Raw genomic sequence first — 27,956 nt, forward strand, 5'->3', positions numbered from 1 at the left:
TCAAACTAAGTGCAGCTCCTTCACCATCATTAGCGAGACATGCACTGTCTTCCTGCTTAGGGCGTCCGCCACAACGTTCGCTTTTCCAGGATGGTAAAGCAACTCGAAGTCATAATCCTTCAAGAACTCAAGCCACCTCCTTTGTCTCATGTTTAACTCCTTTTGATCGAAGAGGTACTTGAGGCTCTTGTGATCGCTGAATACTTGGAAAACGGATCCATACAAGTAGTGTCTCCAAATCTTCAAAGCGAAGACGACCGCTGCCAGCTCCAGGTCGTGCGTCGGATAATTCCTCTCATGTATCTTCAACTGCCGAGAGGCGTACGCCACTGCCTTCTTCTCTTGCATAAGAACGCACCCCAAACCTTGGTGAGATGCGTCACAGTAAACTTCGAAAGGTTTGGCGGTGTCCGGAATCACCAAAACTGGAGCGTTCGTCAACTTATTCTTCAACTCTTGGAAGCGCTCTTCACACAAATCAGTCCATGCGAACGGTTGATCCTTCCTTGTAAGACGAGTCAACGGTGCTACTATCTTAGAAAATCCTTCAATGAAACGTCTATAGTAGCCCGCGAGCCCCACAAAACTTCTCACTTCCGTGACCGAGCGTGGACTCTCCCATTCCAAAACCGCTCGTACCTTAGCCGGATCAACTGAAATTCCACCCGCGGATACAACATGACCCAAGAATTGCACTTCCTTCATCCAAATTCACATTTTGACAACTTAGCGTACAGCTCTTTTTCTCTCAACACTCCAAGTACCACCCTTAAATGCTCTTCATGCTCTTCACAACTCTTGGAGTAGATGAGAATATCGTCAATGAACACCACCACAAACTTGTCCAAGTACGGCCTAAAGATCCTGTTCATGTAGTCCATGAAGACTGCTGGAGCGTTCGTCACACCGAACGGCATGACCACATACTCATAATGTCCGTAACGAGAACGGAAGGCCGTCTTCTGGATGTCCCCTTCCTTAACACGAATCTGATGATAGCCCGATCTCAAGTCTATCTTTGAGAAGACGCTCGCTCCATGCAATTGATCCAGCAAGTCGTCAATGCGAGGCAATGGGTATTTGTTTTGATGGTCAGCTTATTCAATTGACGATAATCAATACAAAGCCGAGAGCTGCCATCCTTCTTCTTCACCAATAACACTGGCGCTCCCCAAGGGGACACGCTTGGACGGATGAACCTCTTGTCCATCAATTCTTCAATTTGCTTTTTAAGCTCAACCAATTCAGCAGGTGCCATTCTGTATGGTTGAACGGATATGGGGGCTGCGGTTGTTACCAATCAATGGTAAACTCAACTTCACGAACAGGTGGTAGTCCAGGCACCTCATCCGGAAAGACGTCCGGGAATTCTTCCACAACCGCTCGTCCTTCAGTATACTTATTGGACGAACGTTCACAGTTCTTATCCGCAACCCCTAAGTCTTCATGCGTCATAATCAAAAAGCAACTCGCGCCCTCCATGATATCTTCTTTCAACTGACCGAGCGTCACACTCAACTCTTCTTCATTTTCTTCCGGAAAAATCAACTCCTTAGCTCCACAATCTATGAGAATGCGATTGGTATTCAGCCAATCCATTCCCAGAATTACTTCTAAGTCCTTGAGAGGCAAACAGATGAGATTCACCTTATACCTACGTCCTTCTACCTCAATAGGGCATCTAACACACATTGTAGACGTCCTAACTTCCCCAGCTGCTGGTGTTGATACCACCAAATCAAACTGCATCTCGCTCGCTACTAACCCCAATTTATCAACACACGCCTTCGAGATGAAGGAGTGCGTCGCCCCCGAGTCAAACAACACACAGCAATTTATTCCATACAACAAGCACGTGCCAGTGACGAGCGTACCTGAGCTCGCTGCTTCTGCCCCAGTAATCGCGTACACACGCCCAACAGCTTGGGCTCGTCCACCACCTCTCGTCTGATTCCTTCCAGTGTTGGGTGGCCTCATCACCGCACGTCCACCCGTATTACACTCGTTCTCCAGGTGACCATGTCTTCTACAACGAGTGCAATATTTTACTCCCACCAATTGAGGACAAGCTGACTTGTAATGGGGTCCTCCACATTGAAAACATCTCACTGCCCCTGATTGTCCCGACTGTCCAGTAACTACCACTGCTTGCGATCCCCTTGACTGTCCTGGACGCGCATATGGAGTAATATTCCGAGTCATATTTGGTCTTGTCAATATCGGTCCCCTGGAAGTCTGTTGCTTCTTACGCTGCTCAGCTTCAGCCATGTTCTTCTCCAATATCTTTGCCCTTTCAACCAATGCAGGAAATGAACGGATACACAAGCTAGAGATTAACACCTTTAGATCGCTCCTCAAACCATTCTCAAATTTCCTACACTGCCATTCCGCATTAGTTGCCATGGTATTAAAACGAACCAAGTGCTTAAACTTGTTCGTATATTCAGAAACGGTCATCCCTCCTTGTGTCAACTGTAGAAACTCCACCTCTTTGGCGAAACGGACGCTATCTGGAAAGTATTCTTCATAGAATTTGCTCCTGAAAACTTCCCAAGTAATAGGACTGTGAGCGTCTGTTAATAAGGCCCTCACGCTCGCCCACCAGTGGCTCGCTTCTCCCGTTAGTAGGTATTCTGTGAATGCTAAGCGGTTCTCATCTGGGCACATCTTAGCGTTGTAAATTCTCTCCATATCACGTAGCCATTGGTCTGCCTCATCAGGAAGGCACGTCCCACTGAACTTGGCTGGACGGTGTTGGAGAAAGCTCTCCAAACTCCACTCGGCATGTGGTGCAGTATTAGAAGAGGACGCCCCCGGCGCGCCTCTTGTGGCAGCAATAATCTCCATTAGCTGCCTCTGCGTGGCTTCAGAGTTGACGCGTGCGGCCTCCAAACTCTGTAGAGCAGCAGCGTTCTGTTCCATAAGGGTAGTATTTTGCTGATGCAACCGTTCGATTACAGCCTCCAACATCCTATTGTTGTTGGGAGCGTCAGACTCGTTAGGCTGGTGGAGGAGGAAGTCTAGGGGCCATTCGTTCTCTGGTTCATCAGAAAACGAGCGTTAGAATTGTTCAAGAGTTAAAAATAATAACTCATCAAATACATAATAAGCACACAGCAAAACGCAATGCACTCATAACCTACAGCGTCCTTTAGAAGAACAAAACTGCTCTGATACCAATAATGTAACATCCCAAAATTATACAGTCATCAACCATATACTCAGAATAATTACACGTATCAATAACTCAAACAGTTTTAAAAGAAAAGAAAACAGATTTAAATAAACAGCCGAACGGCCTTTCATTAATTAACGAGCGTTCACAAAAGAACAAGGACGAACGGTTTACAAAAACTTTACCGAACGTCCAGCTATTTACAATCAACAAAAAGGGCGCTCGCTCACAGCCGCTCGCTACTCTAATTACACTAGCTAAATAACCGAACGCCTCACTGTTCGGCCTTCACCTCAACTTCTACTAAATTTTCTTCAGCAACGAGTTCCTCTTCAAGAGTTTGCTCCAGAGACGCATCTCCCTCTGCTCACATCCACACGGATGATCATTGCATTTGACAAGACGGATATACATAGACAAGACAACACGAAGGAAAATGCAAGGGTAAGCTTATTGAATTTAATTCAAGTCAAACATACAGTTTATACATATCAACATATAAATTTAATCACGACACGATCATTCAAATCATACATTAATTCAACCAAAATCCTGATACTAGACCGACCGTCCGGACATGTATGAATTCTGTGTAGCTACGACGTCCATGCACCCAGGTGGAAGAGCTGGAATACTCGTCAGCTGCCACCTGAGGTTAGTCCGTTCTGTCCAAGTTACAGTTATGGACTAAGACCTCCTGCCATTCCCACGCATGACATGCTCCTCTCTACGTGAGAACGAGCACTCACGGAATATCAGGATGACCCGCCAGCTAAGCTTACCACATTCATACTTTACAAATCTCAATCTTTCAACCAAGAGTCGTTCCTCCATGGAACGCTCGTTCAAAAACCATAATCACAATTTCCACTCTTATAGTGTTCACACATCTTAATTCTTCCTCTTAAATACATTTTCATTCTATGTTCCACTTGCATAAAAAGACGAACGTTCACTCCCCTTCATAACGAGGACGAACGTCGAGAGCGAGACCGAGAAAGACTCTTCTGAATCAGTTAACTGAACTGACTTTAGTACGACCCAAATAACACTTAGAATAATTTAAATTCAATAACTCTGGAATCGAATCAAATGGATAGATACATCACAATTGTTTGGATAAAGAATCCGAAACACGATTAAATTCAAGAATCAACCGCCAGTCAATGACCGAGCGTTACAAATGAACTTTTTGGACGAACGTCACTGAAATCTTGGACGAACGTTACTAGGATTATTGGACGAACGCTATTTAGATATTAGGACGAACGCTAGGAGAATTCAGGACGAATGCTATTACTGTTTCGTTAATAATTAAAGAAGGCACGAACGTTCGGTATATGACCGAGCGTTCTTTTTCCACATACACATTTGGACGAGCGTTCGATATCAGACCGAGCGCTACTTATCATTTACACTTTTAGGACGAGTGTTCGGTCTAAGACCGAGCGCCACTTCAGGACGTAAGCTTTTAGGTAGGGAATTTTCACAGATTCTAAATCAAATAAGTTTGGGATTTCTATAAGATAAGATACTTAAAATTTATGTCTTACAATTTGACTAAGTGTTCAAAAGTATGTTATCAAGCTTCTCAATTCTCACGCCATACTCACGAAGTGTACGTCTGGCCAAATGCTCAAACGTAACGCTATATAAGAGGGCGTTCGTCCTCAAGGATAATTCCTTTCCAAATGAAAGGGTTTGACTATTTCAAGGAATTCACTATGAATACCGAACGGTCAATGACCGTATCGATAACGAACATTCATTTTCATACACTTCTTATATTAAAATTTCCTCTTACAGTAACTCATTTTCCAGTATAACTTACAGTCATTAAATCAATCATACTATAGTATTTTCCATACTTCTCAAGCTTTTAATCAAAATCATATACTAACTTTAAATATCAAAATCATACACATACAACTTTGCCGAACATTCATAAACACCATCGTATAATTTCCAGTACATACATGCATCACTTTCATATATCATCTCAGAATCATATTCATATACTTCAAAAATCCATTTTCAGAAATCATATTTTCAAACATCACATAACGCACATGCAGTACAAAAATCACATGCGAATTAAATTCTAATAAGCTTCCCTTACCCGGATTAAGCAACGTGCGTTCGTTCTTCAGAGAAAGAAAACAATACTCCAGTACCCTCTTTTCTACCCTTTACGTTTCAACCCAAGATTTCCTTAAACTAAAATTTCAAAACCCAAATAACGGTTCAGAGAAGACTCGTGCAGATTCAAAAGGAAGTTTGCATGTTGAATTGGAGGGTGGTTGAGGACGTGAAACTTACCCGTTTCAGAATCCAAAACCAATCGGTTTGCTGGAAAGCTCACGGTGCAGGGACGCTTCTCACGGTGCTGAAACGTGAACGGAGCAAAGAAGGGTGAGTTGCAGAAGAGAGAAGATGGGAGGGTTCTAGAGAGAAGGTAGAGAGTTTGAGATCAGAGAATTGGAGGAAGAAGATGAAGTGTGCAGAGGAATGGGAAGGGTTTTCCAGAGAAATTAATTTCTCCTCCCACGTAGGACGAACGTCCATCCGCGTGCTGCCACTTGGATTCCACTAACTCTTGGAAACATTCCAAAGTGACACTTGTCAGCATGCATGCAGTGTGAGTGTGAGTGCGTTTTAATGGAAGGTTGTGCGTGTCACGGTGCATTAATGGAAGCACAGTGGTGACTCAGCGGAGTAATTATTGGGGCGTGACACAAACACTCTCTCTTCCACCCCTTTGAAGGAGGATCTTGGATGCTCAGGCTACCTCTTCACCTTTCTAGGGTTTTATCCTTCATTCTTTCATAATTGTTCATCTAGGGTTTTATCCTCTTCATGCTAGGAATTGTATGAACTCGTAATTAGGGAGAAGCCTTCTTGAAAGGTACTTTAGAGAGGGGCATTAACAATGATGATTTGAATGTTGAATTCCTAAAATATATGAGAGTGGATAAGATGAAATTGACCCCCAACAACATATTCATATATATATTTCATTGAAAGTGCTTGTCTTTTGCTTTTGCCATTGATCAAAACCTCATGCATACACGTTTATTTTCTGTTTTGCATATTAAACTTCAATTATTTCGTTGTTAAGTTTTAGCTAATCAACAAACCACATAACTAAACTAGGCCGTGAGTCCTTTGGGAGAACGATACTTGGTCTTACCAAGTTTATTACTTGAACGATTCGGTCATACTTGCCGATTGTAAAACAAGTTTGTGACATCATATTTTGGTGATCATAAATTTGTCCATCAGGAGGACGTGGAGGAATTGGAAGAAGTGGATGAAATGGACGAAGTTGATGACGTTTACGAGGTGGAGGAAGTGGAGGAAGTGGAGGAAGTGCAGGAAGTGGACGAAGTGGATGAAGTCGACCAAGTGGACGAAGTTCACGAAGTGGAGGAAGTTGAGGGAGTGATGGAAGTGAAGGAAGTGGAAGAGTGGACGACGTGGATGAAGTAGACGAAGTGGACGAAATGGAGGAAGTTGAGGAAGGTGAGGAAGTGGACGAAGTGCAAGAAACTTAGGTGGTTGAGGAAGTGGAGGAAGTGGAAGAAGTGGAGAAAGTGGACCAAGTGGAGGAAGTGGAGCAAGTGGACGAAGTTGACGAAATGGACGAAGTTGACGAAATGGACGAAGTTGACGAAGTTGAGAAAGTGGGCAAAGTTGAGGAATTACAGGAAGTGGAGGAAGTGGATGAAGTTGAAGAAGTGCACGAAGTGGCGAAGTGGACGAAGTTGAGGAAGTGGAGGAAGTGGAGGAAGTGGACGAAGTTTACGAAGTGGACGAAATGGACGAAGTGCATGAAGTTGAGGAAGTTGAGGAAGTGGACGATGTGGACGAAGTGGAGGAAGTGGACGAAATTGAGGAAGTTGAGGAACTAGAGGAAGTGGAGGAAGTGGACAAAGTTGAGGAAGTGGACGAAGTTGAGGAAGTTGAGGAAGTGCACGAAGTTGAGGAAGTGGTCGAAGTGGACGAAGTGGAAGAAGTTGAGGAAGTGGAGGAAGTGGAGGAAGTGGAGGAATTGGAGGAAGGGGACGAAGTTGACGAAGTGGACGAAATTGGCGAGGTGGACGAAGGTTACAAAGTGGACGAAGTGGAAGAAGTGGAGGAAGTGGAGCAAGTGGACGAAGTGGAGGAAGTAGATGAAGTGGAGGAAAGGAGGGAAGAGGAAGAAGTGGATGAAGAGGACGAAGTTGACGAAATTGAGGAAGTGGACGATGTTGAGGAAGTGGAGGACGTGGAGGAATTGGAGGAAGTGGACGAAATGGATGAAGTTGATGACGTTTACGAGGTGGAGGAAGTGGACGAAGTGGCCAAAATGGAGGAAGTGCAGGAAGTGGACGAAGTGGAAGAAGTGGACGAAATGGAGGAAGTTGACGAAGTCTACGAGGTAGATGAAGTAGGCGAAGTGGAGCAAGTGCAGGAAGTGGACGAAGTTGAGGAAGTGGATGAAGTGGAGGAAGTGGAGGAAATGGAGGAAGTGGACCAAATGGAGGAAGTTGACGAAGCCTACGAGGTGGATGAAGTGGGTGAAGTGGAGGAAGTGCAGGAAGTGGACGAAGTTGAGGAAGTGGATAAAGTGGAAGAAGTGGAGGAAGTGGAGCAAGTGGAGGAAGTGAAAGAAGTGGAAGAAGTGGACGAAGTAGGCGAAGTTGACGAAGTTGAGGAAGTGGACGAAGTGAACGAAGTGGACGAAGTGGCGGAAGTGGAAGAAGTGGACAAAGTGAACAAAGCTGATGAAGTTGACGAAGTTGAGGAAATGGAGGAAGTGGAGGAAGGGGATGACGTTGAAGAAGTCTACGAGGTGACCAAAGTGGAGGAAGTGGATGAAGTCGACCAAGTGGACAAAGTGCACGAAGTGGAGGAAGTTGAGGGACTGAAGGAAGTGAAGGAAGTGAAGGAGTGGATAAACTAGACGAAGTGGACGAAATGGACGAAGTTGAGGAAGTGTAGGAAGTGGAGGAAACGGACGAAGTTGAGGAAGTGGAGGAAGTGGAGGAAGTGGAGAAAGAGGAGCAAGTGGAGGGAGTGGACGAAGTTGAAGGTGTTTTGGAAGTGGGTGAAGGTGACGAAGTTGAGGAAGTGGAGGAAGTGGAGGAAGTGGAGGACTTGGACGAAGTTGAAGAAGTGGAGGAAGTGGACGAAGTTGAGGAACTGGAGGAAGTGGAGCAAGTGGAGCAAGTGGAGAAGCGGACGAAGTGGATGAAGTGGACGAAGTTGACGAAGTGGACGAATTTGAGGGTGTTCAAGAAGTGGGCGAAGTTGAGGAAGTTGAGGAACTAGAGGAACTTGAGGAAGTGAAGGAAATGGACGAAGTGGACGAAGTTGAGGAAGTGGAGGAAGTGGAGAAAGTGGAGAAAGTAGAGGAAGTGGAGGAAGTGGACGAAGTTGACCAAGAGGACGAAGTTGAGGAAGTTGAGGAAGAGGAGGAAGTGGACGAAGTTGAAGAAGTGGACCAAGTGGACCAAGTGGCCGAAGTTGAGGAAGTTGAGGAAGTGGATGAAATGGACGAAGTAGAGGAAGTCGACGAAGTGGAGGAAGTGGAGGAGGTGGAAGAAGTGGAGGAAGTGGAGGAAGTGAGGAAGTGAAGGAAGTGGAGGAAGTGGAAAAAGTTGACGAAGTGGATGAAGTTGACGAAGTTAATGAAGTTGACGAAGTGGACGAAGTGATCGAAGTTGAGGAAGTTGAGGAAGTTGAGGAAGTGGAGGAAGTGGAGAAAGTGGAGCGAGTGGAGAAAGTGGAGCAAGTGGACGAAGTGGCGGAAGTGGACGAAGTGGTCGAAGTTGAGGAAGTTGAGGAAGTTGAGGAAGTCGAGGAAGTAGAGAAAGTGGAGCAAGTGAAGGAAGTGGAGGAAGTTGACAAAGTTGAAGAAGTGCATGAAGTGGACGAAGTTGAAGAAGTGAACCCAGTGGACGAAGTGGCCGAAGTTGAAGAAGTTGAGGAAGTAGACGAAGTGGACAAAGTTGAGGGAGTTGAGGAACTTGAGGAAGTGGACGAAGCTGACAAAGTGGACGAAGTTGACGAAGTGGAAGAAGTGGACGAAGTTCACGAAGTGGAGGAAGTGAGGAAGTGAAGGAAGTGGAGGATGTGGAGGAAGTGGAGGAAGTTGACGAAGTTGAGGAAGTGGACAAAGTGGACGAAGTTGACGAACTTGAAGAAGTTGACGAAGTGGACGAAGTTGACAAAGTGGCGGAAGTTGAGGGACTGAAGGAAGTGAAGGAGTGGATGAACTATACGAAGTGGACGAAATGGACGAAGTTGAGGAAGTGCAGGAAGTGGAGGCAGTGGACGAAGTTGAGGAAGTGGAGGAAGTGGAGGAAGTGGAGAAAGAGGAGCAAGTGGAGGGAGTGGACGAAGTTGAAGGTGTTTTGGAAGTGGGTGAAGGTGAGGAAGTTGAGGAAGTGGAGGAAGTGGAGGAAGTGGAGGAAGTGGAGGACTTGGACGAAGTTGAAGAAGTGGAGGAAGTGGATGAAGTTGAGGAACTGGAGGAAGTGGAGCAAGTGGAGAAGCGGACGAAGTGGATGAAGTGGACGAAGTTGACGAAGTGGACGAATTTGAGGGTGTTCAAGAAGTGGGCGAAGTTGAGGAAGTTGAGGAACTGGAGGAAGTGGAGGAAGTGAAGGAAATGGACGAAGTGGACGAAGTGGAGGAAGTGGAGAAAGTGGAGGAAGTGGAGAAAGTGGAGCAAGTAGAGGAAGTGGACGAAGTGGACAAAGTTGACCAAGTGGACGAAGTTGAGGAAGTTGACGAAGTGGAGGAAGTGGACGAAGTTGAAGAAGTGGACCAAGTGGACCAAGTGGCCGAAGTTGAGGAAGTTGAGGAAGTGGACGAAATTGACAAAGTGGAGGAAGTCCACGAAGTGGAGGAAGTGGACGAAGTGGAAGAAGTGGAGGAAGTGGAGGAAGTGGAGGAAGTGAGGAAGTGAAGGAAGTGGAGGGAGTGGACAAAGTTGACGAAGTGGATGAAGTTGACGAAGTTAATGAAGTTGACGAAGTGGACGAAGTAGCGGAAGTGGACGAAGTGGCCGAAGTTGAGGAAGTTGAGGAAGTGGAGGAAGTGGAGAAAGTGGAGCGAGTGGAGAAAGTGGAGCAAGTGGACGAAGTGGCGGAAGTGGACGAAGTGGTCGAAGTTGAGGAAGTTGAGGAAGTCGAGGAAGTCGAGGAAGTAGAGAAAGTGGAGCAAGTGAAGGAAGTGGAGGAAGTTGACGAAGTTGAAGAAGTGCATGAAGTGGACGAAGTTGAAGAAGTGAACCAAGTGGACCAAGTGGCCGAAGTTGAAGAAGTTGAGGAAGTAGACGAAGTGGACGAAGTTGAGGGAGTTGAGGAACTTGAGGAAGTGGACGAAGCTGACAAAGTGGACGAAGTTGACGAAGTGGAAGAAGTGGACGAAGTTGACGAAGTGGAGGAAGTGAGGAAGTGAAGGAAGTGGAGGATGTGGAGGAAGTGGAGGAAGTTGACGAAGTTGAGGAAGTGGACAAAGTGGACGAAGTTGATGAACTTGAAGAAGTTGACGAAGTGGACGAAGTTGACAAAGTGGCGGAAGTGGACGACGTTGACGAAGTGGTCGAAGTTGAGGAATTTGAGGAAGTGGAGGAAGTGGAGAAAGTGGGGGAACTGAAGGAAGTGGAGGAAGTGGACGAATTTGACGAAGTGCATGAAGTGGACAGAGTGGACGATGTTGAGGAATGATAACAGTTGAAAAACTATTATTTTCATGCTTAAAATTGACACAAAAAGCAACCTTTACACTTAGAAACTAGCTTGAAATCATGCTTTTATCCATATTTTCATAAATAAGAGAGCTGGACAGGTTTATGCTTGATTTCAGTGTTTTTGTGCAGGTTTTAAGGTGAATTTAGTGAAAGAAGTGAAGAAGGAGAGAGATGGAATCAGAAAAGTCAACCAGAAACCAGAAAATTCAACCAGTCAACCAGAAAAGTCAACCAGTCAACCAAAAAGTCAACCAGTCAACCAGAATACGGAAAAAGTCACCCATACGAGTTTTGGGCCAGTTTTCTGCGATTTTATGATCTGTTTGGGCTTGGACCCGTTTTCTATTATTTTTATGTCCTATTTAAAGACCTAGATGTCTTAGGGTTTGGTATCTTTGGCAAAGACGAAGCAAACACTCTCTTTTCACCCCTTCGGGTAGGTTGGGAGATGGTGACAGCTCTCCTCTTCTCTTTCTCGGGTTTTTCTATCTCTTTCATTCTTTCATTATTATTCATCTAGTTTCACTATTAATATGGTGAACTAAACCTTGTATGTTTGTTGGGGAATCAATGTAATCTTTTGAAGCTCTCATATATGGAATTTGTGCTTGCATCTTAATCTAAGACTTATGCTTTCTTTCATCATTAGTTAGGGTTTTTCCTCTTTGCTCAATGCTTGCTTTGTTTAACTCATTCAATGCATGATTATTGGTTTTGTCGATACGGGGAATGTTGAGAGGGTCGCACCTCCCAACAAAAGTTGTACATAAAAGAATGCAGTATAGACTAGGAAGTGACTCCTAGGTCGTCTCTCAAGGACCAAATTGGGTTCAGTCTTAGATCAACACGTAGTGGGGGGGGTTTTGAAAAATTTTTGTGAATGCAATTGACTAAATTAAAATTCGAAATGAAATAAAACCAAACAACTAGTGACTAAAAAAAAACACATGAAAGAACTAGCCTACGAGATCGAACGCTCTATGTTAGCCTACGGAGTACTAGATTATAAACAAATTAAATACATAAACTAATTAAATGCATAAACCATGATAAAAAAAAACGAGACTTCAAACAATACATCAAGCACCTTGTAGCAAATAAATCACCGAGCTTCTAAATTAAAAGTACGAAAATACTGTATCCCCTTTTCTTCATTGAAAATCGCGCAAACTTCAATTGTAAAAGCAGCAAAATAATGATAAAAACCCAATCTCTTGTAGCAGCTTGACCGTAGCCTTCAAATAAAGAAAATGCAATCCTTTTTTCCTCTCTTGCTTCCCACACGATGCTGCCCTTCCTCCGCGTGCTCCAATAAAATTTCTCCAGCAAAAATGAAAAGCGCAGTGCACATCCCTTCATTCATAAACCACCGCATCTCATTCTCTTTCCTGCATCACATTCCCGTAAACCATTCTTCCAGCAGCAGTGACAAGGCTCATGGAATAAAATAAAGAAGCAACAAGTAAAACAAGCATTCAAATACAATTCTTAGAGAAGATGGCACCACATAAAAACGTCAACAGAGAAGGAAATAAAGCTATTTCAGTAAATGCTTTCCAACGTTTAGAATGAGCAAATGATTCTTGGTCAAGCATTAAGATACAAGCAAAACCTCTGGAAACTGTACTCAATAAATTCAATCAAAAGCTTCTTCTCTGTGGCAGCTGCACGCACCCCCCAAATGTTCAAAGCAGAAAAGAAAGGGTGGCGGCTGACGCTCCACCCCCAGCCCTCTCATTTTTTTCATTTAATATAGCATGCCCTATTCACTTTGGACACGTCAGCTGCTGGATGCACCCCCATTTTTGCTTGCTGTCACCAGGCCGTGGATGTTGCTGATGGACGATGAGTCCGCTTGAATTTCTGGACCGTTTCTGTGTGGGCTTCCCTCATCTCCGTGCAGCCCATTTTTCCCTGCACCGCTTGCTCTCCTTGCTGGACACAACGCTGCTGGGACGTGGCTTCTGGATTCAGCCCGTGTGCTTCAAGCTTTCATCAGAGCTTCCTGAACTAATTCTTGGTGCCCCTCCGCGTTGCTGGATGTCACTTCACGTTGATGGTGGCTGAACACTTCACACCTCTCTCTTCATTAATTCCAAACTTTCATTCAAGCCAAATAAAAACCCAAGGACGTAGACGTGCGCTGTGGATGTGTGCGGACGTAGCACTTCATCTTTGGACGCTCGTTCTGGAAGTGTGCGGACGTGCTGGACGTGCGTGCTATCCGCGAGAAGCCAAATCAGGACGCTCGTCCTGGATGTATGCGGACGCTCGTCCTGGATGTGTGCGGACGCTCGTCCTGGATGTGTGCGGACGCTCGTCCTGGATGTGTGCGGACGCTCGTCCTGGATTTGTGCGGACGTGCGCTCCATCTTTGTTGGGCGCTCGTCGTGGGCGTGTGCTTCAATGCAGCCCGTGAATGCTTCCTTTCTTTGCTGGACGCACCCCTAAAATTTAAATCCACACCTCCTCTCATCTTAGCTTAAAATAAAATTGATGTGACATTTTCTTTTGAACTCCAAATATTCCAAATTGTATTTCCAACATTTTCCCTGAAATTAATAATGCAAATAATTTGCTCAAATAATCCAAATTAATTAAAATTAGAATTTTTGGTCAAATTAAGCACAATTAGTAAAAATGGGAAAATACTGGACAATTAAGCACAATTCCCCGATTAATTCTAGCACAATAAACTAAGTGAAGTGAACAAAATATTGACTCATCAGGGAACGTACGGGGAAGTCTAGATCCGGGGAATTTCTCCCAATAGTATATTGGTTGCCTTAAGCTCCTGTGCTAAAAAAACTAATTATTAGGAATGCTAGGAATCGTATGAACTCGTGATTAGGGAGAAACCTTCTTGAAAGGTAATTTAGAGAGTGGCATTAACAATGATGACTTGAATGTTGAATTCCTAAAATATATGAGAATGGATAAGATGAAATTGACCCCCAACAACATATTCATCAATATATTTCATTGAAAGTGCTTGTCTTTTGTTTTAGCCATTGATCAACCTCATGCATACATGTTTATTTTCGTCTTTTGCATATTAAACTCCATTTATTTTGTTCTTAAGTCTTAGCTAATCAACAAATCACATAACTAAACTAGGCCGTGAGTCCTTTCGGAGAACGATACTTGGTCTTACCGAGTTTATTACTTGAAACGATTCGGTCATACTTGCCGATTGTTAAACAAGTTTGTGACATCATATTTTGGTGATCATAAATTTTTCCATCAAGGAAGTTGAGCAAGTGGACGATGAGGACGAAGTGGAGGAAGTGGACGAAGTTGAGCAAGTTGAGGAACTTGAGGAAGTGGACAAAGTTCAAGAAGTGGACGAAGGTCAGGTAGTTGAGGAAGTGGATGAAGTTGAGGGAGTTGAGGAACTGGAGGAAGTTTACGAAGTGGAGGAAGTGGACGAAGTGGACAAAGTTGACGAAGTGGACGAACTTGACGAAGTTAAGGAAGTGGACGAAGTGGACGAAGTGAACGAAGTGGACGAAGTGAACGAAGTGGACGAAGTAGACAAAGTCGACGAAGTGGACGAAGTGGACGAAGCTGACGAAGCTGACGAAGTTGGCGAAGTTGAGGAAGTGGAGGAAGTGGACGAAGTTGAGGAAGCTGAGGAACTGGAGGAAGTGATCGAAGTGGACGATGAGGACGAAGTGGAGGAAGTGGACGAAGTTGAGCAAGTTGAGGAACTTGAGGAAGTGGACAAAGTTCAAGAAGTGGAGGAAGTTGAGGTAGTTGAGGAAGTGGACGAAGTTGAGGAAGTTGAGGAACTGGAGGAAGTTGACGAAGTGGAGGAAGTGGAGGAAGTGGACGAAGTGGACGAAGTTGACGAAGTTAAGGAAGTGGACGAAGTGGACGAAGTGGACGAAGTGAACGAAGTGGACGAAGTGAACGAAGTGGACGAAGTAGACGAAGTGGACGAAGTGGATGAAGTGGACGAAGCTGACGAAGTTGACGAAGTTGAGGAAGTGAAGGAAGTGGACGAAGTTGAGGAAGTTGAGGAACTGGAGGAAGTGATCGAAGTGGAGGAAGTGGACGAAGTTGAGGAAGTGGAGGAAGTGGAGGAAGTTGACGAAGTGGAGGAAGTGGAGGAAGTGGACGAAGTGAAGCAAGTGGAGGAAGTGGACGAAGTTGACAAAGTTAAGGAAGTGGACAAAGTGGACGAAGTGGACGAAGTTGACGAAGTTGAGGAAGTGGAGGAAGTAGAGGAAGTGGAGGAAGTTGACGAAGTCTACGAGGTGGAGGAAGTTGACGAAGTGGCCGAAGTGGTCGAAGTGGAGGAAGTGGAGGAACTGCAGGAAGTGGACGAGGTGGACGACGTGGAGGAAGTTGAGGAAGTGGAGCATGTGAAGGAAGTGCAGGAGTGGACGACGTGGACGAAGTGGACGAAGTGAACGAAATGGACGAAGTTGAGGAAGTGGACGAAGTCGACGAGGTGGACGACGTGGACGAAGTTGAGGAAGTTGAGGAACTTAAGGAAGTGGAGGAAGTGGAGGAAGTTGACGAAGTGGACCAAGTTGAAGAAGTTGGGGAAGTGAAGGAAGTGGAGGAAGTGGACAAAGTTGACGAAGTGATGGAAGACCATCTAAGACACACAATGGACCTCTTACTAGAGCCATTGCAAAGAGGATTCAAGAGGAAGAAGGAACACCTACCATTTTGCTTCTATGGAAGGTAATTTACATTAATCCTTCTTCCCATAATTAAAAGCACATTTTTCTTTGCTTGGTAGGATTAATAAAATTGGAGGGAGCAGTAATGACAAATTTATGAACACCGAAAAACGGCGCCACAAACTTGTTTAACAATCGGCAAGTGTGACCGAATCGTATCAAGTAATAAAACTAGGTAAGACCAAGTATCGTTTTCCCAAAGGACTCACGGCCTAGTTAGTTATATGATTTGTTGATTATTTAAGACTTGTAAACAATTGATTATATGTTTCAATGCAAAAGACAGTAAATAAACATGTATGCATGAATTTGATCAATGGACAAGAGGAAAACAAACACTTTAATGATTTAGATGGATGAGTATGTTGTTGGGTTTATCAATTTCATCTTGTCCACTCTCATATACCTTTAGGAATTCATCATTCTTTTCATCAATGTTAATGCCACTCTCTAAATCACCTTGCAAGAAGGTCTATCCTTAATTACGAATTCATACAATTCCTAGCATTCCTAGTAATTAGTTCTGAAGTGCAGGAGCTTAAAGGCAACCAATATGCTATTGGGAGAAATTCCCCCGGATCTAGATTTCCCCGTACGTTCCCATATCGACAAAATCAATAATCATGGCAATGAATGAGTTAAACAAAGCAAGCATTAAGCAAAAAGGAAAAACTCTAACTAAAGATGAAAGAAAGCATGTATCTTAATATAAGACGTTAAAACAAATTCCATATATGAGAGTTTCACAAGACTACATTGATTCCCAAACAACAATACAAGGTTTAGTTCACCATATTCATGGTGAAGCTAGATGAACAATAATGAAAGAATGGAAGATAGAACCCTAGAAAGAGGAGAGGTAGCCTGAGCATCATAGATCTTCCTTCAACGGGTGGAAAAGTGAGTGTTCGCTTCGTCTCAGCCAAAGATACAAACCCTAGGACGTCCTAAAGCTTATATACTATTCTAAAATACAGAAAATTAGGCCCAAGCCCAAAATAGTGCCGCTCAGCGGTAAACTACCGCTCAGCGGTAAGTGCGTGAGTTGTTTTCCTCCCCTCAGCGGCCTTTTCACCCCTCAGCGGAGCCAACGTGGGTTTCTGAGTGCCGCTAAGCGGTAAACTGCCGCTGAGCGGTACTTGCGGCTTCTCCTTTTGCACTTTTTGATGTCTTTTCTGATTCCATCTCTATCCTTCTTCACTTCTTTCACCAAATTCACCTTAAAACCTGCATAAAACACCGAAATCAAGCATAAACCTGTCCAACTCTCTTATTTCTAAAAATATGACCAAAAGCATGATTTCAAGCTAGTTTCTAAGTGTGAAAGGTTGCTTTTAGTATCAATTTTAAGCATGAAAATAAATGTGTTTCAACTATTATCACAACCCCAAACTTAGAACTTTGCTTGTCCTCAAGCAAACAAGATGTAACTCAATTTTCTACCAATCCATATAATGGTTCACTCATTCAAAAATCCTCTTTTCAAGATAAGTAAAAGCTTCAATCAAACTCATGACAAAGATTTCAATCAAGACGTGCACATGCTTTGGTGTTCACAAAGTCACTTAATATCCAACAAATGATATTTTTCATGAATGATCAATCAACTAAGCATGGATGTTCATGTGCTCAATGAATATTTCCTCACTAGGTAAAGTGTTTCACTCAAACACAAGTGTATAAGAGGTAATCACTCATTCACTCTACTATCACAATGTCACATGAATTGTCTTTGCCTTTCATTTAACCACAATGAAATAAATTTACAAGCATGCATCATCACAAGGACTTTTTCAATGGCTTATAATGTGGCTGGGCTAACAAGAAAATTGGTTTTTCTAGATCACAAAACCCTTGAGTTAAGAGAATCATATCAACACAATCATTCTTATTTATTCCCAACTTTCTTTTGCATTGAGCTTTGCTTTTTCTTTTCTTTTCTTTTCTTTCTCTTTTTTCTTTCTTTTCACATTCTTATTTCTTAGCTCTTAGCTCAATGCTTTCAATTTCCCTTTCTATTTTCCAACAACCCCAAACTTGAACATTTATTAATACCACAAAATATTTTCTACTCCAGGTATACACAGTACTCTCTCTACATCCTCATAATCAGCACCTTCCTCCATGCAAAGAGCAAACTGGCACTGCTCACCAGCCCACACAGTGTCCAGGAAGTTATTGATAGAATCAGGATCATACCTGATAGCATGGCCTCTGACATAGCCCAAATAATTCTCAGCTGGATAATCACCAATCTTCTTTGCATTGGTGTAAAATTCCTTTACCACAACTATGTTGGCAGGTACAGGATAGGCTAGCTTTCCCCAGTCATTCCCTAACACTTGCTCTCCAAATTGAGGAGCAAAGTTAGGTATCATTCCAACCTTTCTCTCCATCAGAAGTCTCCTGTCTGAACCACCCTAAAGTGCTTCTCATGTTTCCTAGAGAGGAACCTGCTAGAGTGGGGTTGCTCTGGTTCCTTTTCCTTTCTCTTGGTTGCCATGGTTTTCAATCTTTTCCTGAAGAGGATGCCATTCCTACATTCAACACAAATACAAAACCACAGAACATGATGTTAATCATTAGTAAAACATAGACACAACTCCTTTCGAAGCTAAACCACCGCTGAGGGCCAAATTTCCCCTCAGCGCCACCAGTCCACATTCCAGATCAAAAAAATCCAAAAAACCAAATCTGGCAGAGTGCCGCTCAGCGGCAGTTTACCCCTCAGCGGTAACTCTGCAGATTTTTGAAAATCTTGTTTTAAAGCTGTCCTAACTCCACCCAAATGCAATTTTCAGTTTTCCAGTTCATAATCATGCAGTTTAATCGGTTCAAACATCAAATATATCATCAAATCATGCATAGAAATCAAAACCCCTAAATATTCATGCTTTGACAATCACATTCAAATCAAGAACCCTAGAATGAACAAAATGCATTTTACTTACTTGGGTGGAGATACTAGATGCAATGAGAATGCTTCCAAGCTAGAATGCTCTCTTCCAACCCCAAACTTTGATGGCACACTAGTGAAAAAGTGAGTGGAAGAGAAATTTTCTTAAGAGGGAAGAGTGAAAAGATGTGGAAAACCTTGGAGAAGGTATGTGGGAGTGTTTGTGCAGAGAAAAGCCTGAAAGTATGAGAATTGCGCAGCTTAGGGTTTAAAAATACCCTAATGGGCTCGGGTCCCGCTAAGGGGAACTAAACCCATCTGCGAGAGTACCGCTCAGCGGTAAGTACCGCTCAGCGGCACTTTCGTGATGTGCTCTTCTCCTTCTTTTCTTAACCTACGTGCCTCCCATACATGCCCCTCACTGGTTCCCTGCAATTCAATTTAAAATGCTTATGCAAACCCTAACTAAAAAAACAAACAGAAATATTCAATCAACTGGGTTGCCTCCCAGGTAGCGCTTGTTTAACGTCACGAGCCTGACCCAAAATCCACCAACACCCATCAGTAGGTGTTACAAACATAGTATCCTTCAGTAGATACTTAACCACCTAGCATCCTTCAGTAGATGCTATCTCCAACAAAATATTACAAAATAATGTCCACAAATTAAAAATTACAAAACCAAATCAAAAGTTTTTAAATCCACTGGGTTGCCTCCCAGCAAGCGCTCTTTTAACGTCATTAGCTTGACCCAATAAAGTTCAAGTTCCATCTTCTTTATAGTTGATGTTGTCATTCCACCAACTCCTCAGCTGTTTCCTTGAACTGTTTTGGTCCTTCTAGAATATGGAGACTCTATCTCTATCATCTCCTTCTCTTTAAAGCCCTTCACAACCCACAACTTGTTCTTGATTCTTACAGGTGTGCCAAGTTGGAGTCTTCTTTTCTCCCAGTCACTAGGAATTTCTCCTCCTCTTCCAATCTTTTCTTCCTTGGGTACCTGAAACAACAAACAATGGTTACCTGAAACCTTGAGATTTTCATCTTTACGGCTAGTCATGGGTGCATTGAAATGCAGCTTTATAACTAGCTTCTTCCTCCTTGCTTGCGTCTCATCTTTGAAGACGTCTACCACCACTCTCTCCTCTCTGTCCTGGAGCACACTATACCTTCATTTACATCAATGATAGCTTGGCCGTTTTCATAAACGGTCTTCCAAGTATGATAGGTATCTTCTCTGTCTCCATCTTCATCACCACAAAGTCTGCCAAGAACTGAAGTTTGCCAACACAAACTATAATGTCCTCTACAATCCCACATGGCTCCTTTGAAGATCCATCGGCCATTACTATTTTAACCTTTACAGGTTTCACTTTAACATTGCCGATTTGCTCCAGTAAAGAATAAGGTATCAAGTTAACACTTGAACCTAAATCAAGGAGAGCTTTCTTACCTTTTTCTTCCCTATGGTACAAGGGATAGAAAAACTGCCTGGATCTGATGCTTTAGGAGGGAATGACTCTTTTTAATAGTTATACACTCTTTTGCCTCATCATCTCTACGTCTCTTCTTTGTAGAGATTTCTTCATCAGATTTTGTGTAAACTGTGATTTGCTATAGAATCTGTTCCCAAGGTGCTTCATTATCCACCATTCTGAATAATTCTGTGAAGTCAAGTTGTTTCCCTGGATGGATTGGAAAAGGAAAAGCACTTTTGCTCTCTATTTCTCTTCTCTCTTCTGTATCTAACTCAACTTTCTCATCATCAACACTCTTTACCACCTTGCACTCTTCTCTGGGGTTAACCTTAGTATTAGCCCCAAAATTTCTATTTGGCCTTTCTTCCAATTGCTTGGTAATCTGACCCATTTGAATCTCCAAGTTCTTTATAGCAGCTTTAGTGCTCTTTTGAGAAGATTCAGTTTTCTGTATGAATTGCTGAAGAGTTTCTTCCAACCTTGTTGATCTTTCATTAAGCATAGATAGTTGTTGCCAAAAGGTGGGTTGCTGCTGCTGCTTATTATATTGACTAGCTTGCCCAGTTTGTCCTTGACCAATGCTTGGGTGCGGTTTCCACCCTTGATTGTAGTTCCCTTGACGGTATGGAAATTGATTGGCCATGAAATTAACATCCTCTACGGCTTCAACTAGAAAAGCACATTGACCATTGATATGGTCGCCTCAACAGAATTCGCATAACTGGGTTTGTACCTGTGCAGCAGTTTTCAACTCTTTAGGTAATTGTGCAAGAGTTTTAGTCAGAGTCTCCAGCTGTTGAGTTAGAATTTTATTTTGAGCTAGCAAGGCATCATGTGTCTGTAATTGGAGAACTCCTTTTTGTTGCATAGGAGCTCCTCTCTCTATGTGCAGCTCATTATCACTAGTAGCCATGTTTTCTATAATTTCTGTGGCTTCCTCTGGAGTTTTCCATTTAATATTGCCTCCTGCTGAGGCGTCCAGCATCATCTTGGTTTGTGAACCAAGCCCTCCAAGGAAAGTTAAGACTACTTCCTGTTCTTCAAAGCCATGCGTGGGTGTTTTTCTTAGCAAGCTTTTGTATCTATCCCATGCATGCCCCAGTAATTCTTCCATGCCTTGCCTAAATGAAGAAATTTCTTGCTTGCCTTTTGTCACCTTTGATTGTGGAAAGTACTTGTTTAAAAACTTTGTTACCACTGCTTCCCACTCTGTGAAACTTCCTTCTGGGAAAGAATTCAACCAAAGTTTAGCATTGCCTCCCAATGAGAAAGGAAACAAACTAAGTTTGATCGCTTCATCTGGCACCCCATTAATCTTCACTGTATTGCAAATCTCATTGAATGTAGTAAGGTGCTCATATGGGCTTTCATGAGATAACCCATTGAATTGGTTGCTTTTCACCAGTTGGATCAGTGCTGGTTTGACCTCCATATTAGCTGCATTGACTCTTGGTCTAGCTATGCTGTTAAAGTGCTGAGGTCCAGCTATATTGGTGTAATCAGCAAGAGTTCTTCTAACATTGTTATTCTCCATATTTTTTGTGCTATTGTCAGAACCTTGTGGTGATGGTTGCAACAGAGTTTCCGGAGGAGGGAAAAGTTCTCTAGATGTTCGGATTCTTCTCCTCCGTCTACTCTCGTCTAAACCTTCAAGAAGAGGTTCTGTTGTTTTCTTACTCCTTGTGTGAATTGCTTCCTGCATACACAAGAACACAAAACCCTAGAATATTTGGTTAGCACAAAAAGATATAGGAGAAGATATAGATTCAGAAGATAAAAACAAAAAACAGAAAAATAAAAATAAAAATAAAAACAGAAAATAAAATAAAATAAAATCTAATAAAATCAAATCAAATAAAAACCGAAAAATAAAAAACAGAAAATAAAAACAGAAATTCAAAATTAAAGTCAGATAATCAATAATCACACAAATTAACCAGTTAAACCACGAGTCCCCGGCAACGGCGCCAAAAACTTGATGGACAAATTTATGATCACCAAAATATGATGTCACAAACTTGTTTTACAATGGCAAGTATGACCGAATCGGTCAAGTAATAAACTTGGTAAGACCAAGTATCGTTCTCCCAAAGGACTCACGGCCTAGTTTAATTGTGTGGTTTGTTGATTAGCTAAGACTTATGGACGAAATATTTGGATTATATTATGCAAAAGACGAAAATAAACATGTATGCATGAGGTTTTGTTCAATGGCAAAAGCAAAAGATAAACACTTTCAATGAAATATATGTATGAATATGTTGTTGGGGTTCAATTTCATCTTATCCACTCTCATATATTTTAGGAATTCAACATTCAAATCATCATTGTTAATGCCACTCTCTAAAGTACCTTTCAAGAAGGCTTCTCCCTAATTACGAGTGATGAACCAATATTTTTCCTCACTTCACTTAGTTTTATGTGCTAGAATTAGTCGGGGAATTATGCTTAAACGTCCGGTATTTTCTTGTTTTTCTTAATTGTGCTTAATTTGATCGGAAATTCTTATTTTAACTAATTTGAATTATCTGAGCTTATTATTTTGCATTATTAATTACGGGAAAATTTTGGATAACTTTTTGGGACATTTGAAAGCTAAATGAGAAATGGCAATTGAGCCAATGCATCTTAGCCATTTTTATTTTCGCTGCCTGCCGCGTGAATGTTGTGTCAACTTGTGTGTCTTCGTTTTAGTTCAATTCTTATCCGTTTTCCATGCAATTTTTTTTCATAGTTTCGTCTGGATGTCTATTTTAACGTATAGTTTTTACTTTGTTCAAATTCGTGCTGTGTTGTTCCCAGTATTTATTTTACTCTCATATGTCAGTCCAGTGATTACTGTTTGAGTGATTTCTAATCTGTTTGCATTTGCTTGCTGTTAGGTTCTTGTGGCGGCTAGGAATTGATAATTGGATAGTGCTAAAACCTTCCAACACTCTTAAACAAGGCATACAACAGCTTGACTTTATTGAATGGCAAAGAAAAAAAAAGCAGCCACATGCACATAACGGCCCACATGGAAAGCTTTTGGATTTTAAAATTGGAAAGTGGAGTGTTACGGAGAATGGATGGCAGCACGCATGAATTGGAGAAAGTGATCAGAAACATCATTTCTTTCTTTTAAATTTGGTGCATGGTGATTAGAAAGAAAGGCACCGAGAGAGATTAGGAGGTGCAGCCCATGTGCAAAAGGCACGGAAAGTGGAGGGGCCATACGGTTTTGTTTTATATAGCATGGAGATTGGAGAATTTTTCTTTGGTTTTGGAAGAATGAGCCGTGAATGCTGAATGGAAAAGAGGGGCCACCACCCACACGGTTTTGGTTCAGAGCATTTAGTTATTGCTTTGCAAACTGTGGAAGGTCCAAATCCAAATTGATGTTTCGGTTTTTATGTAGTTTGTTGTGTCTTGTGTACAGTTTTGCATGCTTTTCGTAAATTCTGGATTGTGGTTAGGTTATCAGTTTTCCTTCACTTCATTGATACTCTAAGATGTTGGATTCCTTGCTTTTCTTTGCTTGGAAGATGATCATGATGTTTGAGAGTTGAATTGATAGTGACACAAATGCCCTGTGTGAGAATTTGAGCCACTTTATGTTCTTTCTTGTGTGTGATATGTCTCTTGATTGCTTACACATATGCCTTGGCTTGACTCTTGTTGATAATTCTTGATTGATATGCATGTTTGGAAGTGATAAAGGCAGTTTTGTTCTTGAGCCTCTCTAGCCAAATAAGCTCACCTTGTTCTAATCCTTTGAAAACCCTTTTTGAGCCTATACTTTCCTCCACTTCTTTATTTCGAATGCTCATACACTAGCCCTAAGTGAAAAACCATGATTACCTTAACCTTAGAGAATTTTGGAGCTTTGGAAGTGTTTTGGGAACAAGTGTGGTCTCTTGGGGGTTTCTGATGAGTTGGCTAGTTGGTTCCTCTTCTTGTTTTGTTTTGGTAAATATATGTGTATCTTGTCTTTTACAGTTTTGTTTTGAAAAGAGAGAAAAGAAAAGAGACAGGATGAAAAAAAAAGAAGAGCAGAAAAATAAAAAAATAGTGAATAATTGTGAATAATGGAGTCAAGAAGAGGATGGAATTAGAGGTTGTGGGTGTGTTTGAATGTGTTTACACTTGTTCCCCATTGCTCCTCTGTTCCTTATGGTTTGTAGCTTCTTATCCAGATATATCCTCCCTTGTCCTTGGCCCCATTACAACCATGAAAAGACCTTTTGATTTGAACATGCGTATGTGCTTGAGTGTTGATATTAGAGGCTTGCCAAGTCTGTTTGTGATTGCTTTCTTGAGTGCATTGAGTGACATTGATTTACCTTAAACACTTGAGAGAAACACTGATTGTGTGCATCTGTGAGGCTCTGTTGCTTTTGATTCATCTCTTGAACTGATTAAATGTTTTCCTTGTACTGAACTGTTTGGATGATTCTTTGAGTATTTGCTTTCATTGACTCTGTTTGGGATTCTGCCTATACCTTTTACCGTCCAGATTTTGTGAGAATTGTGCAACTGTGTTTCTGTTTTGGAGTCTTTGTTGTCTGTCTATCGAGTCTGTGTCAGCTCCCTGATGTTGAGTAGTTCCCTGGTTTTCGTTTTGGTTTTGCCCAGGAGTGCAAAAGACTAAGTGTGGTCTATTTTGATGAGTCGTTACTTCTTGAATTATATTTAGTTTATTGCACTTAAATAAACCAGGGAATTGTGTTTAATTGTTTGTTATTTCCCCGTTTTCCGAATTCTGCTTAATTTGGTCGGAAATTTGTAATTGTGCTAATTTGGATTTTCTGAGCTGATTAAGTGCATTTTTGAAGTGCAGGAAAAATTCGGAAATACATTTTGGGACATCAGGAAAATTCAAGACTCTCCACATAGACATTTTAGAATTAATTAAATTGTAATTCAGTAGTTTAGAATTTCTGTATCAACTTTTACATTTTGGGACAATTTTTGGTAAAGTAGACTAGACCCAAAATGTGAAGGAAAAATGACTTGGCACCTTAGGGTTTTTGTGTGGACTCCACCCTTATTAAAGGTGACCCACGGCCCTTGGAAACAGGAGCCGCCACTCACTCCCAGCTCTCGGTTTTGGTTTTTTTGGCTTTTGCTTTGAACGTTTTGGGGAATGTGAGAGCTGGAGAGTGTATTCACGTTGGAAATGGATGAAAGAACTTCATTTAAATTTGGCTGATTTACTCATTGGCATTTTCATTTTCTTTGGTTCAAGCAATATTTTTTTTTTCTTTTAGAGAAACGTTGAACGTTGGGTACACCTGGAGAAGCATTCGGTTCCTTGGGAAAGCTCTCGTGTTTTTTCATTCCAGTAGCCCCCTTTCTTTCTCGGTTTGCATCCTTGGAGAAGAATGAATGCTGAAACGGTGATGGATTTCGAGTGTGTGGTGTCACGGAAGGGGTGCACGTGAATGAACCTGCAAACTGCTGGATCCTTGCTGGACGTGAGATGCACACAGAACATCCTGGAAAGAAGAGGAAACTTGATTGATCTTTGAAGGAGCATACAGCTGCTCAAGCGGTGTGGTGTCACGGTGCTGGAAGGAGGAGTCACGGCCTGGTGTTTCATTCAAGCACATAGCTGCACGGTCATGGCTGGAAGCTAGGAAAACATGCGCTGTTTCTTGATGCTGTCACGGCAGGGAGAAGCCACTGAAATTAGAAGATGAATTGTTAGTATTTTGAAGGTTGTGAAAGGAGTAGTTGATGTGGTAGAGAAAATGTAGAGATAGTAGAATGTAGAAGTAGTAGTTGAAAGAAGTGTTGTAGTTGTCTTTAGTTGTAGTAGATGTTAGCTCATACAAATGGTAGATGTTGGCTTCATACATCAAATGGTAGAGTTCATGGGTATTTATAGACCCATAGATTATTCTAGAACATACTAGCCACAACTTATGTGGAATGTTCTAGATTTTTACCTATGTAGAATATTCTTGATTTTTCTTCCTATCTTAGGTTTTCCTAGAATATTCTAGAACTTGTATTACATTTCAATTCTTCTATTTAAGGAGCTTCTACATTCTTCTAGAATTTGCATTACACTTTAATACTCCTCCTTAATGCAAATTCGGTAACTCCAAGCATTGTGCATAGTAGTTCAAATCTTTGTCTTGGTAACATATCTTCAGTTTGATCTTCTTCCTCCATTTCCTTGACCATACTTCTTGCTTTGATGTTTCTTCATAACAGTTAGGTTCAATCATAGCCATATTGCAAGTTTCATATATGTCTACCAAAGATCTTACTCTTCTTGGACTAGATTCAGGTGAAGAATCTTGTTGTGGAGGTGAAGAAAGCGTACCTAAATTTTCTTCCTCTTCTTGAGTTTCTTCTTGAGATTGTTGCACTGGAAGTAGAATGTTGCTTTTAACAACTTTTTCTTCTTCCCAATTCCAAGAAGCATTTTCATCAACTTCAACATCTCGACTGATGATGAGCTTTTTAGTTTGTAGGTTGTAAACTCGATAGCCTTTTGACTGTGTGCTATATCCCAAAAATATTCCTCGTATAGTTTTGTCTTCAAGCTTGTGCCTCCTTTGATCAGGAACATGTATGTAGCAGATAGATCCAAATACTCGTAGGTGTTTAGCCGATGGCTTTCTCCCACTCCAAGCTTCAATAGGAGTCTTATCTTGGACTGCTTTAGTTGGACATCTGTTTAGAATATAAACTGCAGTGTAAACTGCTTCAGCCCAAAAAGTATTAGGCATACTTTTCTCTTTCAGCATTGATCTTGCCATCTCCATAACTGTGCGATTCTTTCTCTCTGACACGCCATTTTGTTGTGGAGTATATGCGACTGTAAGTTGTCGCTCTATGCCTTCATCTTCACAGAATTTGTCAAACTCGTGAGATGTGTACTCCTTGCCACGATCACTTCTAAGTACTTTTAGCTGTTTTCCACTTTGCTTCTCAACAAGGGCCTTGAATTTCTTGAATACTCCAAAAACTTCTGACTTTGCCTTTAAGAAATAGACCCATGTCATTCTAGAGAAGTCATCAATGAAGAGGATGAAATACCTGTTGTTATGATGTGAAGGTGTTCTCATCGGTCCGCAAACATCGGTATGAATCAACTCCAATAAGTCTTTTGCTCTCCATGCTTTGTCTGTCGAGAATGGTAATCGATGTTGTTTTCCGAGGAGACATCCTTCACATGATTCATTATTCTCCTTCAAGCATGGAAGATCTCTCATCATGTTTTTCGTATATAGAAGTTTTAAGGCATGTGTGTTGAAGTGGCCAAATCTCCTATGCCAAAGCCATGAGTCATCAACTTCTACCTTCATGGCAATATTAGTTCTAGGTTTGAAGCTTATAGGAAAGCTTCTATTTCTCTTCTCCATTTTTACTTGGCCAATTTCTATCATTTTATTGTCATAAATTTTGCATGTATCTTTCTCAAAATGAAGAGAATATCCATTCTCCATCATTTGGCCAATACTTAAAAGATTTTCTTTAAGATTTGGAACTAGTAAAACGTCTTTGATGAATTTAGTACCTTTCTTTGTCTCCACCATGACAGTTCCTTTGCCTCGAGACTCCACTGTGGATCCATTTCCTAGCCGAACTTTGACATTGACAGATTTATCAATGTCTTTGAAGATGCTTTGATCTTTCGCCATGTGATTGCTGCATCCACTATCCAAGTACCAACTTCCTTCTCTACCAGAAGATTCTTGATTGGCGTAGAATAAGAGTTTCTCTTGATTATCTTCTTCCGCAAAGTTTGCTTGATACTTATTTTTATTACGACAATACTTTTCTACGTGACCAAATTTCTTGCAATAGTGGCATTGAGGTTTTCCATGATGCCAACAATCTTTTTCCAAGTGACTTGTCTTTTTACATATGCCACATGGAGGATATTTTTCTTGACGAGTCTTAGAGAAGCTTCTAGGATTTTCTTTATTTCTAGAAATTTCTTCTCTACTTTTATTTCCTTCATATTCTTTATTCT

The 27,956-nt window shown here is 41.8% G+C and overlaps 1 protein-coding gene across 1 annotated transcript; it reads right to left on the reverse strand.

The window, feature by feature from the left end:
* LOC148195250 (uncharacterized) lies at positions 1-27,621 on the reverse strand. Its single transcript, XM_088095139.1, has 4 exons — positions 27,498-27,621; positions 1,648-3,038; positions 640-699; positions 1-534 (listed from the first exon to the last, which is right to left on the reverse strand). The coding sequence occupies exons 1-4, from the start codon at positions 27,619-27,621 to the stop codon at positions 1-3; spliced, it is 2,109 nt and encodes a 702-aa protein (XP_087951265.1).
* Positions 27,622-27,956: the final 335 nt, after the last annotated feature.

This window comes from Vigna umbellata, chromosome 7, assembly GCF_029865625.1.
Source record: "Vigna umbellata cultivar VRB3 chromosome 7, Vumbellata_1.0, whole genome shotgun sequence".
NCBI lineage: Eukaryota > Viridiplantae > Streptophyta > Magnoliopsida > Fabales > Fabaceae > Vigna > Vigna umbellata.

Coding starts and splice junctions, on each gene's coding strand:
- LOC148195250 (XM_088095139.1), bottom strand. CDS start 27,621: ATGGCGAAAGATCAAAGCATCTTCAAAGACATTGATAAATCTGTCAAT. Junction 3,039..27,497: donor CATGGTGGAGACAAAGAAAG/GTACTAAATTCA, acceptor CTGATGAACCAG/AGAACGAATGGCCCCTAGAC. Junction 535..639: donor TTTCAGTTGATCCGGCTAAG/GTACGAGCGGTT, acceptor GGATTTTCTAAG/ATAGTAGCACCGTTGACTCG.